Source organism: Cetorhinus maximus, chromosome 23 (genome assembly GCF_964194155.1).
Source record: "Cetorhinus maximus chromosome 23, sCetMax3.hap1.1, whole genome shotgun sequence".
Taxonomy (NCBI): Eukaryota; Metazoa; Chordata; class Chondrichthyes; order Lamniformes; family Cetorhinidae; genus Cetorhinus; species Cetorhinus maximus.
Genome location: NC_135901.1, coordinates 52,924,612 through 52,941,960, shown reverse-complemented (window position 1 = coordinate 52,941,960; position 17,349 = coordinate 52,924,612). Strand labels below are relative to the sequence as shown.

The 17,349-nt window shown below is 43.5% G+C and overlaps 1 protein-coding gene across 1 annotated transcript in view; it reads left to right on the top strand.

Annotated features, from left to right (window-relative positions):
• LOC144698039 (uncharacterized) overlaps positions 1–16,713 on the top strand; it is a 36,842-nt gene extending 20,129 nt beyond the window's left edge. Inside the window, 1 exon segment of the mRNA XM_078569976.1 lies at positions 15,704–16,713. Within this exon segment, the coding sequence (XP_078426102.1) occupies positions 15,704–16,346 (643 nt within the window). The 3' untranslated portion in view covers positions 16,347–16,713.
• The last annotated feature ends 636 nt before the right edge of the window (positions 16,714–17,349 follow it).

Here is a 17,349-nt window from a genome sequence, read left to right as displayed (position 1 = left end):
GCACAGTGGATAAAGGGGAGCCTGTAGGCATACTGCACTTGGATTTCAAGAAGGCATCTGATGGAGAGTGCGAGAGGAGGACTCTGGGACAGGCAGTCAGCAACACTGAGCGGAGAGTGCGAGAGGAGGACTCTGGGACAGGCAGTCAGCAGCAGCTAAAGGAGAGCGTGAGAAGAGGACCCTTGGACAGGCAGTCAGCAGCAGCTAAAGGAGAGTGCGAGAGGAGGACTCTGGGACAGGCAGTCAGCAGCAGCTAAAGGAGAGAGCAATAGGAGTGTCCTCTGCAGTCACCGTCGCCAAGTGAAAAACAAAGAGTGACATCACAGGAAAGCCTTAAGTTCATTAGTTGGTAAGTAACTGCTAGATTTAACTACCTATTTTGATTTCAGCTTAAAGGTGACTACTGGGGCCCAGGATCGGAGGCCTAACACTTCAGCTTCAACTCAGCAGAGAGAGCGAGTTCCAATTGATTTTAAAAAGTGTACTTTGAATCTCTATTCTTACTTGCTTTCAGATTAAAGGTAAATAGGAGAAATATTTTACAGATTGGTAAACTAAAGACCAGTAGGAAATTTAAAAACAAACTTAAAAACTAATTAAATAAAATAGAGAAGCAGGGCCAGGTGATGTTTAGTAGCTGCATGATGTGGGAGCTGGTGGACCCCATTGTGGTTCCCAGTGACATCTGTGGCAAACGCTGGTTGCTCGAGGAATTCCGGCTCAGAGTTGATGAGCTGGAGTCTGAGTTTCGGACACTGTGACACATCAGGGAGGGGGAGAGTTACCTGGATGCTGTGCTTCAGGAGACACCCCTTAGATTAACTACCTTAAATTCGGCCAGTGGTCAGGGACAGGAGGGTGTGACTATGAGTGAGGCAGGTAGAGGGATCTAGGAAGTAGCACTGTAGGAGCCTCAGCCCTTGCCCTTACCCAACAGGTTTTAGATTCTTGATCCCTGTGTGGACGAGAGTGGGGACTGTAGGGGGGATGAGCAAACTGACCGTAGCACCGTGGTACAGGGAGCCATTCAAGTGGAAGGAGAAAAGAGAAATGTAGTTGAAATCAGGGACAGAATAGTTAGGGGAATAGATACTGTTCTCTGTATCCAGGATCGAGAGTCCCGAAGGCTGTGTTGCCTCCCTGGTGCCAGGGTTAAGGATATTTCAGCTGGACTGCAGAGGAACTTGGAGTTGGAGGGGAAAGATGCAGTTGTCGTGGTCCACGTAGGTACCAACGATATAGGTAGAAGAAGGAAAGATTTCTGCTGAGGGAATAGGAGCAGCTAGGGGCTAAATTAAAAAGCAGAACCAAAAAGGTAACAATCTCCGGATTACTACCTAAGCCATGAGCTAATTGGCACAGGGTCAATAAGATTAAACAGGTAAATGCGTGGCTCAAAGATTGGTGTGGGAGAACTGGGTTTGAGTTCATGGGACATCGGCACCAGTACTGGGGAAAGAGGGAGCTATTCCGTTCGGATGGGCTCCACTTGAATCAGGCAGGGACCAGTGTCCTGGCGAATCGCATAACTAGGGTTGTAGATAGGGCTTTAAACTAAATAGTGTGGGAGAGGGGTTCAGTTGCATGGAAATATAAAAAATCAAAGTTTAAGGAGAGGGTAAGAGTGCAGGTTAGGGACGAGGCTGATTGCTATCAAAAAGTGAAAGGAAGGGACAGAGTGTGTGAACGCCATATTGCACCAAAGACTCATATAAAAGTAGGAAAAATTGACAATAGGACAAACTTAAAGGCTTTGTATCGGAATGCACGTAACATTCAGAATAAGACTAATGAGTTAACAGCGCAAATCTAGATAAATAGGCATGATTTGGTGGCGATTACTGAGATGTGATTACAGAGAGAACAGGTTTGGGAGTTGAACATCCAAGGGTACTCAGTGTTTCGGAAGGATAGGCAGGAAAGAAAAGGAGGTGATGTAGCTTTGTTAGTAAAGGAAGAGATCAGTGCTATAGTGAGGAATGATATAGGCACTGGAGAGCAAGACGTAGAGTCAGTCTGGGTAGAAATAAGAAATAGCAAGGGAAAGAAGTCCCTGGTGGGAGTAATCTATAGGTCCCCAAACAGTAGTTCAGCAGTAGGGCACAGTATAAACCAGGAAATACTGGGAGCATGTAAGAAAGGCACGGCAATAATCATGAGTGATTTTAATATGCATATAGACTGGACTAATCAAATTGGCAAAGGTAGCCTTGAGGGAGAGTTCATAGAGTGTATTAGAGATTGTTTCTTGGAGCAATATGTTGTGGAACCAACCAGGGAGCAGGCTGTTCTGGATTTGCTTTTGTGTAATGAGATGGGATTATTAATGATCTCATAGCAAAGGATCCTCTAGGGAAGAGTGATCATAGCATGATAGAATTTCAAGTTCAGTTTGAGAGCGAGAAACTTGAGACTCATACTAGTGTTCTGGAGTTAAACAAAAGTAACTACATAGGTATGAGGGCAGATTTGGCCCTGGTGGACTGGGCAGGAAGACTACAAGGTAGGACAGTTGATGAACAGTGGCAGATATTTAAGGAGATATTCAATTCCTCCCAAGTAAAATATATCCCAGTGAGGAAGAAAGATGGTAAGAGGGGGAAAAAGCATCCATGGCTAAGCAAGGAAGTTAAGGATAACTTAAAGGCAAAAACTAAGGCATATCAAATTGCAAAGGTCAGTGCAGGCTGGAAGATTGGGAAATGTTTAAAGATCAACAAAGGGTTACTAAAAAATAATAAAAAGAGCAAAGGTAAATTATGAAAGAAAATTAGCGCAAAATGTAAAAACTGATAGCAAAAGCTTCTACAAGTATATAAAAGGAAAGAGAGTAGCTAAAGCGAATGCTGGTCCTTTGGAGGACGAGACTGGGGAGTTAATAGTGGGGAACGCAGAAATGGCAGAGACGCTTAATCAATAGTTTGCCTCAGTTTTCACAGTGGAGGACACGAGTACCACCCCAATAGTAACAGGTAGTGCAGAGGATATAGAGAAGGAGGAACTTAGAACAATCACCATCACTAGAGAAAAAGTACTGAGCAAACTATTGGGATTAAAGGGTGACATGTCCCCAGGACCTGATGGCCTACATCCCAGGGTCGTAAAGGGAGTGGCAGCGAAGATAGTGGGTGCATTGGCTATAACATTCCAAAATTCCCTGGATTCTGGAAAGGTTCCAGTGGATTGGAAAAATGCTAATATAATGCCCTTATTCAAAAAGCAGGGGAGGCAGAAAGTAGGAAATTATAGACCAGTTAGTTCCATGTCTGTCGTTGGGAAATTGTTGGAATTCATTATTAAGGAGGTAGGAATGGGGCATTTGGAAAGTCAAAATGCAATCCATCAGAGTCAGCATGGTTTTATGAAAAGTAAATCGTGTTTGACTAATTTGCTAGAGTTCTTTGAAGATGTGACAAGCAAAGTGGATAATGGGGATCCTGTAGATGTAGTATATCTGGACTTCCAGGCCTTTGATAAGGTGCTGCACAAAAGATTAATACACAAAATAAGATCACACAGAGTTAGGGGTAATATATTAGCTTGGATAGAGGATTGGCTAACCAACAGAAAGCAGAGAGTCGGGATAAATGGGTCTTTTTCTGGATGGAAAGCTGTAACTAGTGGGGTGCCACAGGGTTCAGTCCTTGGGCCTCGACTATTTATAATCTATATTAATGACTTGGATTCAGGGATAGAAGGTACTAGAGCTAAATTTGCAGATGACACCAAAATAGCTGGGAAAGTAAGTTGCAAGGAAGAAATGAGAAATTTACAAATTGATATGGACAGGTTAGGTGAATGGGCCAAAATTTGGCAGATGGAGTTTAACGTGGATAAGTGTGAGGTTATCCATTTTGGTCGGAAGAATAAAAAGGTGACTTATTATTTAAATGGAGAGAAACTTCAGAATGCGTCAGTGCAGAGGGATCTGGGTGTCCTCGTGCATGAGTCGCTGAAAGTTAGTATGCAGGTACAGCAGGTAATAAGGAAGGCAAATGGAATGTTGGCATTTATTGCTAAAGGAATAGAGTATAAAAATAGGGAAGTGTTGCTGTAACTGTACAAGGCATTGGTGAGACCGCACCTGGAATACTGTGCACAGTTTTGGTCCCCTTACTTGAGGAAGGATGTAGTTGCACTGGAGGCGGTTCAGAGGAGGTTCACTAGATTGATTCCAGCGATGCGGGGCTTATGAGGAGAGATTGAGCAGTTTAGGCCTATACTCGCTACAGTTTAGAAGGATGAGAGGAAATCTAATTGAGGTATATAAGATGCTAAAGGGGATAGACAAAGTAGACATGGAGCGGATGTTTCCCCATCTGGGGCATTCTAGAATGAGAGGCCATAGTTTGAGGTGGTAGATTTAAATCAGAGATGAGGAGGAATTACTTTTCTCAAAGGGTCGTGAATCTGTGGAATTCACTACCTCAGAGTGCAGTGGATGCCGGGACACTGAATAAATTTATGGAGGAGATAGACAGATTTTTAATTAGTAATGAGTTGAAATTGGAGTTGAGGCCAAAATGATATCAGCCATGATCGTAATGAATGGCAGGGCAGGCTTAAGGGGCTGAATTGCCTACTCCTGCTCCTAGTTATTATGATAAGGTGCCACATCAACGATTATTATGGAAAATAAAAACGCATGATCTAGTGGGTAACATATGAGCCTGGATAGAAGATTTGCTGGCTGGCATAAAGTATGCGTAAATGGGTCTTTTTTGGATTGACAAGATGTGATGAGCGGGGCCCCACTGGGGTCTGGACTGGGGCCTCAACTTTATATGATTTACATCAATGGCTTAGATGAGGGGAGTGAAGACATGGTAGCTAAATTTGCAGATGACACAAAGATAGGTAGGAAAGTATGTTGTGAAGAGGACATGAGGAGGTTACAGATGGATATAGATAGGTTGAGTGAGTGGACAAAAATCTGGCAAATGGCAGGAAGAACATAAAAACAGAGTGTTACTTAAATGGAGAATGGCTGCATAATTCTGAGGGGCAGAGGGATCTAGGTGTTCTAGTGCATGAGTCACAAAAAGTTAGCAGACAGCTGCAGCAAATAATTAAGAAGGCGAATGGAATGCTATCCTTTATTATGAGAGAGATTGAACATAAAAGTAAGGGTGTTAAACTTCAGTAATACAGCGCATTGGTAAGACCACACCTCGAATACTGTGTGCAGTTTTGATCTCCATATTTAAGGAGGGATGTAAAGGCATTGGAGGTGGTTCAAATGAGGTTAAGTAGATTGATACCTGGAATGAGTGGGTTGTCTTATGAGGAAAGGCTGGAAAGACTGGGCTTGTTTCCACTGGAGTTCAGAAGAGTGAGGGTGTTTTGATTGAAGTATACAAGATCCTGAACAACCTTGACAAGGTTAACTTCAAAAGAATATTTCCCCTTGTTGGTGAGTCCAGAACTAGGGGGCACTGTTTTAAAATTAGGGGGTCGCCCTTTTAGGACAGAGATAAGGAGAATTTTTTTCTCTCAGAGGGTTGTACAACTTCGGAATTCTCTGCCTCAGAAGGCGGTGGAGGCGGGATCATTGAATATTTTTAAGGCCGAGGTAGATAGATTCTTGTTAGGCAAGGGAATCAAAGGTTATTGGGGTTAGATGTGAATGTGGAAATCAAAATACAAGAAGATCAGCCATGATCTTACTGAATGGCAGAGCAGGCTCAAGGGGCTGAATGGTCTACCGCTGTTCCTATTTCTTATGTTCTTATGATGTCACAGACACGAACACAGAACATCTGGGTCTGTGCAAACCAGTGATCACCACACATTATTAAGGCTGGGAGGGTCCATGAGAGGGGGCAGAGGAGATTTACCAGAATGGGTCTGGGGATGAGGGGTTTTAGTTACAAGGTTAGGTTGGGGTTGTTCTCCTTGGAACAAAGGAGAGCGAGGAGAGATGTAATAGATATGTAGAAGATTATGATAGCTTTAGATTAGGTAGGTAAAGTAAAGCAGTTCCTATCAACTGATTGTAAAAGGGTTATGGGACAGAGATTTCAGATTTTGGGCAAGAGGTATGAAGGGATGCAAGGAAGAATATGAGTGTTGATGGCCTGGAACTCAATGCTTACACTCAGAGACCAATAATATCCAGGTCCTGAATTTCTATCTTGGACTGACAGTGACAGGTTTGGGAGACAGTTTGTACAGAGCATTAGAATAGGAGGATCCAGGTCGTGATGAATCGAGTGACTCTGTCAGATCTTAATGTGATGTTTGGCCTGACTTTCCCGTCTGTAAAACCTCCTCTTCTAACCCCCTGTAAAAGGAGTTTCCAAAATCCATCCCTGTCAGCCCAGGACAGATATTGAGAAGAGGCATTGGTCTGAGTTTGCTGTGTGTAAATCCTCCCCTTCTAACCCCCTGTAAAAAGAGTTTCCAAAATCCATCCGTGTCAGTCCAGGATAGAAATTCACAATTCTCTCCTCCTGCTACCTGGACCAGGACGACCGCGCATGCGCCTTACTGCATATTGTCCCTATAAAGATGGCGGCCGTTACCCCGGGCCTGGCGAAGGGAGAAATCCAGACTTATTCGGTCCGTTCTCTGTAAATACAAGACCGGTACCTTGTTATTTGGGTTCTGAGACCTGCACTGTGTCTTTATGAAGCCTCCCTGCCCATTCCGCTGACTCCATTCCTTCTCACACACCCACTAACTCTGTTACTTTGCTCCACTCGACATTCCCTCATCAGCTCTGAGCAGCTTCGGTCACAGACCAGCACTGCGCATGCTCATGAAACAGACGCAATGCGCATGCTCTAAACATGCTCTACAATGCGCACGCGCACCGAACTGTTGTCATGAAGATAGGGCACATTCTGCTCCCCTTTGAATGCTGGGTACCCCCGCCGCCATTGAAAGCTCGCATTTTTTTTGAACAAAAAATTATTATTTGTGATCTGATGACGATTGGAGTCACAGGGCCACGATATAACATTATTAAGCCAATTGATATGACAAACAAAGTGCACAGGTCCTCCACCATAGTTCTGTCCCGGGTATAAATAACAGAAGAACAAACCCCTACATTTCGATGTGAACTCACTAGAGTCTCAGCAGGCAGTGTGAGCAAGTGATTTTCCTTCCGATACACAGAACATCTAAATTCCAGAATTGTCAGCAAACGGTAAACGATCATTTTACAGTGTAATTTCACCCATAAATTTTGAGCTAACACTGGGATCTCAACCCCTTCTCATAACAACTTCTACGTTCTGAATCATCTACAGTTATCGAAAAGCAGGTGCTGTAAATCTGAAATGAAAACGGAAAATGCTGGAATTTTCAGCAGCTCTGGTAGTTTCTGTGGAGAGAGGAACATAGTTCACATTTCAGGGCAATGACTTTCTATCAGAACTGCATTGCATCGGTGCACAGACCTGAAAACTTAACTCCGTTTCTCAATCTACAGATTCTCCTCAAGTGCTGAGTATTTACAGCACGTTCTGCATTATCTCTGGTGAATGAAATTGCTCCTGATTTACACATTTGATTTATTAGTGACTAATTTATATTTATTCTCGTCCATTCACAAATGGAATCATCTTCCACTTGTCTACACTGTCAAACCATTTGTTTACCTTAAAGGCCTCGGTCTGGTCATTCCTCACTCTCATTTCCAGTCAAAGCTTTTTCAACCTGTTCAATCATTGTTGATTGATATAACTTTCCAATTCTGGCATAACTCCAGTAAATCTTTTTTACACCTTCTCCATTGCTCCTCGATCCTTCCTATAATATGGAGACAGAGCTAATCTGCGCATGAAAGTCACTATTGCCCAACTTCCTGTATGTTGGAAGGATCACTACGGCAGTGGGAGAGAGGACTGTGGTTTCGAGCTATTATTCACCATCTTCTATTTGAGACATTCTCCCATTAGCTAAAATAAAATGAGATTAAATGAGCCAGTCCAATGTTCTGTGACATTATGAATCATCTAGCAAGTTGTCTCTCAACCTTGCAGTGAAGTGGAGGGCGGTTTTCATTCTAAACCTACCACTTATACCATTAAGAATATCTGTCAGGGAATGACAAGATTTCAGCACAGGGCCGGTGGAAAGTTCAGTTAACACGATAGCCAAGTAGTGAGGAAGTGAATTTGCAATTCATGTGCACCTTGTTTGTGCATTTTCCAGATTAAAACTTGAATTGAATCTAGTGTTCTTCATCTTGAATATATTCAAGTTGGAAATCCAGGAATATTTGGACATTAAGGGAATCAATGGACATGGGAATTGGGCGGGAAAGTGGAGTTGAGCTGGAAGATCATTTAATGGTGGAGCAGACTCAGGGGAAGTATGGTCTACCCTGCTCCTATTTCTTGTGTTCTTGTGAACATCACTGTGAGTCATTTCCACGCAAGTCCAGCAGATGCAGCACCCGCCCTTTCACCTCCTCCCACCCCACAGCTCCGGGCCCCAAACACACTTTCCAGATGACACAGTGATTTCCTCGTACTTACTGCAAATCAGTGTCGTGTATTCACTGCTCACAATGCGCTCTCCTCGACGCTGAGGAGAGTAAATCCCATTGGGTAACTGCTTTGTGGAATATCATCGTTCAGTGTGATCCTGAGCTCCTGGTCATTTACCAGTTTAATTCTCCACCCACTCCCACCCTGACCTCTCTGTCCTTGACCTCCTGCACTGTTCCAATGAAGCTCAATGGAAGCTCAAGGAACAGCAGCTCATCTCTGATTAGTCACTTTACAACCTTCCACACTCAACATTTATTTCAACAATTTCAGATCATAACCATCAATCCCATTTTGTTCAGACAGTAGGTGCTGCTAATGGTTCTGATGTTACCATTTATCCCTCCTCTGGACCTGTCTTTTGTTTCTTCACTTGTCCCATTAATTTATTTCATTGTCTCTTATCACCCAATGTTGCCTTGCACCATCATCCTCTTTGTCATTTAATCACTCCAACCTACCATCCTATCACAAGACCGTTTGTTCTTTCTTCCTCCCCCCACCAACCACCCCCCACCCCCACACCCTCTCTTTTTCCTGACTCTAAACTTGTTTGTAAACAATTAAATCTCTAAATTCCTTCAGTTTGGATAAAAGGCCCATTATTAAGGAAGAAATAGCAGGACGTTTAGAAAAGATTAATGCAATAAAACAGTCAACGTGGGTTTGTGAAAGGGAAATCATGTTTGACAAACTTGCTCGAGTTCTTTGAGGATATAACAAGCCGATTTGATAAAGGGGAAACGGTAGATGTAGTGTATTTGGATTTCCAGAAGGCATTCAACAAGGTGCCACATAAAAGGTTATTGCACAAGCTAGGAGCTCATGGTATTGGGGATAATGTATTAGCATGGATTGGGGATTGGTTAACACACAGAAGATAGGGGGTCGAGATTAATGAGTATTTTTCAGGTTGGAAAGATACAACTAGTGGAGTGCCAAAAGGATTAGTCCTAGGGTCTCAATAATTTCCGATCTATATTAATGACTTAGAGGAGGGTGCAGAGTGTAATGTATTTGCTGACGATACAAAAATAGGTGGGAGGGCATGTTGTGATGAGGACATAAGGAATCTGCAATTGGATAGAGACAGATTGAGTGAGAAGGCAAAAACTTGGCAGATAGAGTTTAATGTAGGAAAGTGTGAGGTCATGCACTTTAATAGGAATAATCAAAAGGCAGGCTGTTGTTTAAATGGAGAGAGACTACAAAAAAGTGCAGGATCTGGGTGTACCTGTGCACGAAACACAAAAAGTTAGCATGCAGGTGCAGCAAGTTATTAAGTAGGCAAATAGAATTTTGGCCTGTATTGCTAGGAGGTGGGAGTTTAAAAATAGGGAACTCTTGTAACAACTGGACAAGTTGTTGAGGCCACACTTGGAGTATATGCACAGTTTTGGGCCCGTAATTACGAAAGGATATACTGGCATTGGAGGCAGTTCAAAAGAGATTAATCAGTTGATTCCTGGGATGAAGGGGTTGACTTGTCAAGAACAGCGAAACAGGTTAGGCCTTTATTCATTAGAGTTAGAAGAATGAGGGGTAATTTCATTGAAACGTACACGATTCTGAGGGGGCTTGACAGGGTAGATGTTGAGAGAAGATGTTTCCACTAGTGGGGAAATCTCGAACTAGGGGACTTAGTTACTGAATAAGGGGACACTCATTTAAAACTGAGATGTGAAGGAATTTCTTTTTTTAGAGGGTAGTGAATGTCTACAATTCTCTACCCCAGAGAGTTGTGGAGGCTAGATCACTGATAGCATTTAAAGAGAAGGTAGATTGATTTTTAAAATATCGGGAAGTTGAGGGCGATGAGGAGCTGGCACGAAAGAAGAGTTGAGGCCTGGAGCAGATCAGCCATGATCTTATTGAAAGGCAGGGCAGGCTAGAGGGGCCGAATGGCCGACTCCTCTTATTTCTTATGTTCTTATGAAACGTGTCTCTGGTGAAAAGGGTCGGAAATGAAAATACAAGGCACAGGTAGTATGGATAAGCCAGGTTGTAAGGCTTGTGAGCAGTTTCCCTAACAGTCTAGTGATCATGATTCGGTACTTCTACTGCTGTGGCCTGGGTTCGATTCCCGGTCAGGGAATGATGCAAGCTCGTAAAATGAGCTCGAATTATTTCCTGATTAAAATTATTAGCTCTGCCAGAATCAGTGGAGCGAGAGCTTGAGTTTTGCATCAGAGTTGGGAAATGTCATCCGTGCAAAAGGTCGAGAACAAACACAGAGATGAAGATAGGGAATGAGGAGAAGGACTGTGATAGGCTGCAAATCACTGACTATAGAGATGCTGGTGAAAGGAAAGATATAGCAGTAATCGGGGAGATTTTACTGTTTACACCGACACAAATATCTCCCAGATCTGGTTCCAAATCTCGTGTTAAATGAAAATAAAACTTCTCGCTCAATCTTCCACTTCTTAGCTGCACCTCCTTCCAAACATTGCAAACTCCCCTTGCATCTGTCATCCTGATATTTCCCTGTAACATTTTGATATGAAGCTGCACAACTAATGTGAATAAAGTTTGTGATGGTAAAAATGTGTTCAACCACTCAGGAACTGAAGCACATTGATACACACACAGAAACACACTCAGGCATTTACACCAAGAGTGACAGAGGGCAACCGTTTGTCTAAGGAGAGACAAACAACCTGAGAGCAAGCATTACACCAACCTGGCTCCGTTTTTGTTCCATTTCCGACTGGAAATTTTGTGAATGTTTTCATCAATGAACGGATATAGGAAAAGTCCCGAGTTTCTGGATGGACTTTATTCAATCTAACCGATAATTAACTCTGTAGACACAGAGTTAAAACCAGGAATAATGAGAAGTGGAAACCCAAATGGATTTGGACTCCATCACTTTAACCACTCGGCCACAATGACTGACCCTATGGATAGGTTAAAGTTGTTGCTATATAAGCATAGATGGCTGCAGCAGAGAAGGAGGGCATTCGGCCCATTATGTCCGTGCTGGCTCTCTGGAAGAGCAACTCAACTACTTCCACTAATGTACATTCTCACAAAATCAATTAGTATTTGTATTGCCTCTCCTCCTTCTCCCAGTTAAAATGAAACCCAATACACGCCCGCAATCACTTTGAACTGGCACTTTTTCTGTTTCAATTTCAGATTTTCAGCATCTGCAGCATTTTGCTTTTCTTTCAATGTAGAGAGTTGAGAATCTGGAATTCCTTACCAGAATGTTTTGAGATCCATGTGTGAGCTGGTGACCCATGGGTAAATTCCCACTGTGAGAAGACGAGCTGAATGTGGGAAGGCATTCACTCAGTCATCCCATTTACTGAGACAGCAGCACCGTCACAATGGAGAGAGACCAGTCAGATACTTTGCGTATGTGAAGTGAAGTGAAGTGACTCAGTCTCCGCAACTGTTAAAACTCCAGTTTTAAAAGTTCAAAGGATTTGATCCACAATTAGTGCACTCTGGCAAGACACAGGTTAGATGTTTCGTATGTGGGGGGAAAAAATCACTTGTTCACCCCAGTTTTTGAGATTCCAGTGAGTTCAGATCTTACTGTTGGGGTTTGTTCTGCTGTTAATTGCACCCAGGACAGAACTACTGGAAGGTTCGTGAGCTTTTGTTGCTGCATCAATTGATTTCATAATTTTCTATCTTAGCCCTATTACTCCAATCATAATCAGATCATATAACATAATTTTCGATTGAATAATATTTCCTTTCAATGGTGGTGATCTTACCCAGGATTCGCGGCGAGATAGAATGTGCCCTATTCGCACTCAATGAGCTCCTTGCGCAGGCGCACAGGCGAAGTGGGAATAGCGCATGCGCAGTTTAGTGTCTGACTGTGCATGCGCAGTGTCCGTGCTGCAGCTGCTGGGAGGTCGTCATATGGTCTGTGCAATCGGAGAGAAATGGCCGAGTTTTGGAGGGCTTGCTGCATTGTTCCAGTGAAGCCCAACGCAAACTGGAGGAACAGCACCTCATCTTCCGACTAGGCACTTTACAGCCTTCCGGGCTGAATATTGAATTCAACAACTTTAGATTTTAAACTCCCCCTCCCCCCATCCCCACCCCGTTTCTTCCCCCTCCCTTATGTTTTTTTTCAATAATTTATATAGATTTTTCTTTTCCCACCTATTTCCATTATTTTTAAATCTGTAACTGTAAAACCTTGTCAGTCTTTCCACCCCACCCCCACTAGAGCTGTACCTTGAGTGTCCTGCCATCCATTCTTAATTAGCACTTTTCTTAGATAATATCACCACCTTCAACACCTTTTGATCCCTTTGTCTGTGACATCTTTTGATTATCTGCTCCTATCACTGCTTGCTTGTCCCCACAACCACCCCACCCTCAACTTCTCTCCCCCCGCCCCCCACTTTAAACCAGCTTATATTTCACCTCTCTCCTAACATACTTCAGTTCTGTTGAAGGGTCGTGTGGACTCGAAACGTCAACTCTTTTCTTTCCCGCCGATGCTGCCAGACCTGCTGAGTTTTTCCAGGTAATTCTGTTTTTGTTTTGGATTTCCAGCATCCGCAGTAGCTTTTTGTTTTTATATCTGAGTTTTGGAGGTAATGGAGGTGGCCAAGTGGGTGGGGAGGCTTCATGAACACCTAGTGGAGGCCTCAAAAGCCGAATAAGAGCAACGAACTGCCCGGTAACAGCTGCAGGGCGCCCGAGTTAATGCAGCAGGGCGCATGCGCGGTCATCCTAGTCCATGTAGCAGGAGGAGAGAATGTTGTGAATTTCTATCCTGGACGGACAGGGATGGATTTTGGAAACTCCTTTTACAGGGGGTAAGAAGGGGAGGATTTACACACAGCAAACTCAAACCAAGAGAAATGTTTGTCTCTTCTCAATTTCTATTCTTGGACTGACAGGGATGATTTTTTTTTACAGGATATTAGAAGAACAGGATTTGAAGGTGGGAAACTCAAACCAAACATCAAATCAAAACCTGACAGAGTCACTCGATTCATCAGAACCTGAAAGTATGTCTGTGGAGAAATGTTCAAACATCTATTTGACTGGAAATAGGGGAGAGCAAAGTCACAGAGGGGTTTGAAAAGAAGGATGTGAATTTTAAATTTGAGTTGCTGTTTAACCAGGAGCCTGTGTAGGTCAGTGAGGACAGGGTGATGGGTGAGTGAATAAGATTCAGTGCAGAGGACACAGGCAGCAGAGATTAGGATAAACTCTAAGTCATCAAAGGTTGAATGTGGGAGGCCAGCCAGTCAAGTTTAGAGGCCACAAAGGAGTGGGTGAGAAACATGTGCTGAGACAGGGCCAAGTTGAGGGACGTTACTGAGATGTGTTTGGTACAGGAGGTGAGGTAATTTAAACCACACTGATTTCTTTCACCACCCGCTCGTAAACAGAGAGGTGTCTTTGATTTGCTTCCCTCTTTATAAATATTCTTCAACCCTCTGTTTTCATGTGATCTAATTTTTATTAAGAACCCCACAGCAAACTCGAAATGGGACAAACTCAAAGGGTTAGTTCATTTGCACACACCCAATGGATGGTGATCGCAATGTAGCTCCTTTGCATTTGTACAGTAAATGAGGGATGAAGAAAGATTTGCAGGGCAGGGACTGCAGAGAAAAATGGTATTTTATGTGGGTTGCAGAGTCCGGAATCTAAGTCCAGTGAGGGATTCCTTCATGGAGGTCGGCAGGTTGAAAGCTGATGCTGTATAATTCACTTTTTTGGTGGAGTTGACTTCACGCGATGAGATAGCTATGCAGAGATGAATCAGTCTTGTATGTGAAGGCACAGATGTTCCAGCAGAAACAGTGTAGATGTGGCCAGGTATTCAGTCTGGGCAGAACAACTTTTCTGTTTGCTGCTTGTAGATGTTAAAATGAAAGACTGAGGTTTATCATTGCAACAAGGCAATATTATTGGTTACACAAGCTGGAGGTCCATGTCCCGTGACTCCCGCCAATTGATATTGTCTTTGACAAGGGATGTGTATCCCCTGCCTGGGTCCCCGAGATTGTTAAATGTATCAGTCATTAAGAATTGAAAGTAGGGTGCCAGGGCCCTTTGTCTCATCAGACAATTAGACTCCTGTTGGCCGGCCTGGGTCATGAAATGCAGATAGCCTTTGTACAGATCTCTTTGAATTTGGCCTGTGCAGCCCACAGTGGGACATGAATGTCTCTTCAGAGATAGTGAGTTCCAAATTTCTCTGATAATGCCAGACAGAGTCTTTTGTTCAGGGGTCACAGACAGCTTCAGGCATTTTAAAAGGTCTTTGTCCAGTTTTTAAAATCTTATAAATAAAACCATGACGATATGTATATCTATTTTCTAAAGAAAACATATAGTGTGAGATCTCAGTCCCCTCACAGATGTAAACCCACTCTTCTGATGGCAAAGATATGTGGTTGGAGGCACACCTTGGGGTGAAATATTTCACCATGGTTGTGAACAGTCTGGTTCAGTCTCAGACAGTTGTCAGGGAGAGGGATGGAATCCGTGGCTAGGGAGTGGAGTTTGTAGTGGGGACTGAAGACAATGGCTTCAGTTTTCCCAATATTTAAATGGAGGAAATTTCTGTTCATCCAGTACTGGATGTTAGTCAAATCAGGATGGTGTGACTTGGAGGGGAACTTGGAGATGATGATGTTCCCATATACCTGCTACCCTGGTCCTTCTAGGTGGTGGAGGTTGAGGGTTTAGGAGACTCTTTCTAGTTATAAATATATAAAATCCCTTTCCTTCTTTCCTTCTGCTCCCATCTCTCTCAGCCCCCCTGCTCACATAGAACCCTGAGTAGACCCAGACTGGATGGCAGGTTCCCTCCCATGAAGGACATTAGTGAACCAGTTGGGTTTTTATGATAATCCAGCAGTTTTCATGGTCACTTTTCCCTCGTGCCGGCCCCACAAATTCCCAGATTCATTCATCTCAATTTCACAACCTGCCTTTGTGTTTTTGTGGGTTCTCTCTCACTCCCTTTTTTCTGTTTTAAATCAATTTCACAGGGGATTAGAAGACGAGCATTTACAGTTTGGAAACTCAAAGCAAACATCAGCTCAGGACCTGACGGAGTCACCCAATTTATCTTAACCTGAATATCATTGGATTGTGAACATGGAAGGAAAAAGCACCATTCACAGTGCGGAGAAACCGTACACGTGTTCTGTGTGTGGACGAGGCTTCAGCCAATCATCTGGCCTGTCAGGACATAAGTGCAGTTACAACGGGGAGAAATCGTGGAAGTGTGCGGATTGTGGGAAGGGATTCTATTACCCTTCAGAACTGGAAACACATCGACGCAGTCACACTGGGGAGAGGCCATTCACCTGCTTCCATTGTGGGAAGGGATTCACTCAGTTATCCAACCAGCTGATACATCAGCGAGTTCATACTGACGAGAAACCTTTTAAATGTCGAGACTGCAGGAAGTGCTATAACAGTTCCAGTGAACTGATGTACCATCAACGTGTTCACACAGACCAGAGGCGATTCAAGTGCTGTCAGTGCGGGAGTAGGTTCAGGTGGTTATCTGACCTCAAGCGAATTCACACTGGGGAGAGACCGTTCACCTGCTCCGAGTGTGGGAAGGGATTCACTCAGTCATCCAGCCTGCTGACACACCAGCGAGTTCACACTGACGAGAGACCTTTTAAATGCCCAGACTGTGGGAAGGGCTATAAAAGTTCCGGGAACCTGATGTCCCATCAACGTGTTCACACTGACGAGAGACCGTTCAGGTGCTCTCACTGTGGGACTGGGTTCAAACATTCATCTGACCTCACTAAGCACCAGCGCACTCACAGTGGGGAGAGACCAACTCCGAGTGTGGAAAGGGATTCACTCAGTCATCCACCCTGTTGAAACACCAGCGAGTTCACAATGACCAGAGACATTTTATTGCCCAGAGTGTGGGGAGTGTTTTAAGGGTTCCCGGGAACTGTTTCACGCCGACGAGACACCGTTCAGGTGCTTTCACTGTGGGACTGAGGTAATCATCTCAACTCACTGTCCACCGGCAACTTCACACTGGGTAGAGACTATTCACCTCATCTAAGTGTGGTTAAGGATTCACTCAGTCATCCTACCTGCTAACACAGCAGTGAGTTCACAAGTAACTACACTGATTAGATTTTACTCACACCCAGGACTGAATGATTTTCATTGGGGTCTGTTTCTGCTGATGTTAATAAACTTCAGCCCAGTTAGAGTGGTTAATATTGAGGATTAAAGTGAAATAAATTAACTTTGTGTTAAACGCAAATTGTCCCAGCCTTTTTAATATCTTTCACACAATTTACACACAAATTAAAATCAGGAATAGGCCACTCAGCCCCTCAAACCTTCTCCGCCATTCAATAATATCATGTTGACCTGATTGTAACCTTGAATCCCCATTCTCAGCCAGCTCAGTTAATCTTTCACCCCCTTGATTATCAAGAATCAATCTACCTCTGTCTTTAAAATATTCAGTGACTCTGCTTCCACTGCCTTTTGGGGAAGAGTCCCAAAGATTCACGACCATTTGAGAGAAAAATTTCTCCTCATCTCTGCATTAAATGGGCGACTCTGTCCTTTTAAACAGTGACCTTTCGTTCTAGATTCTCCCACAAGAGGAAACATCCTCTCCACATCCACCCTGACACGACCCCTCAAGGTCTTATATGTTTCAATCAAGTCACCTCTTACTCTTCTAAACTCCAGCAGATACAAGCCTGACCTTTCCAACATTTCCTCATAAAACAACCCGACCATTCCAGATATTAGTCCAGTGAACCTTCTCTGAACTGCATCTAATGCATTTACATCCTTCCTTAAATAAGGAGACCAATACTGTACACAGTACTCCCAATGTGATCTCACCAAT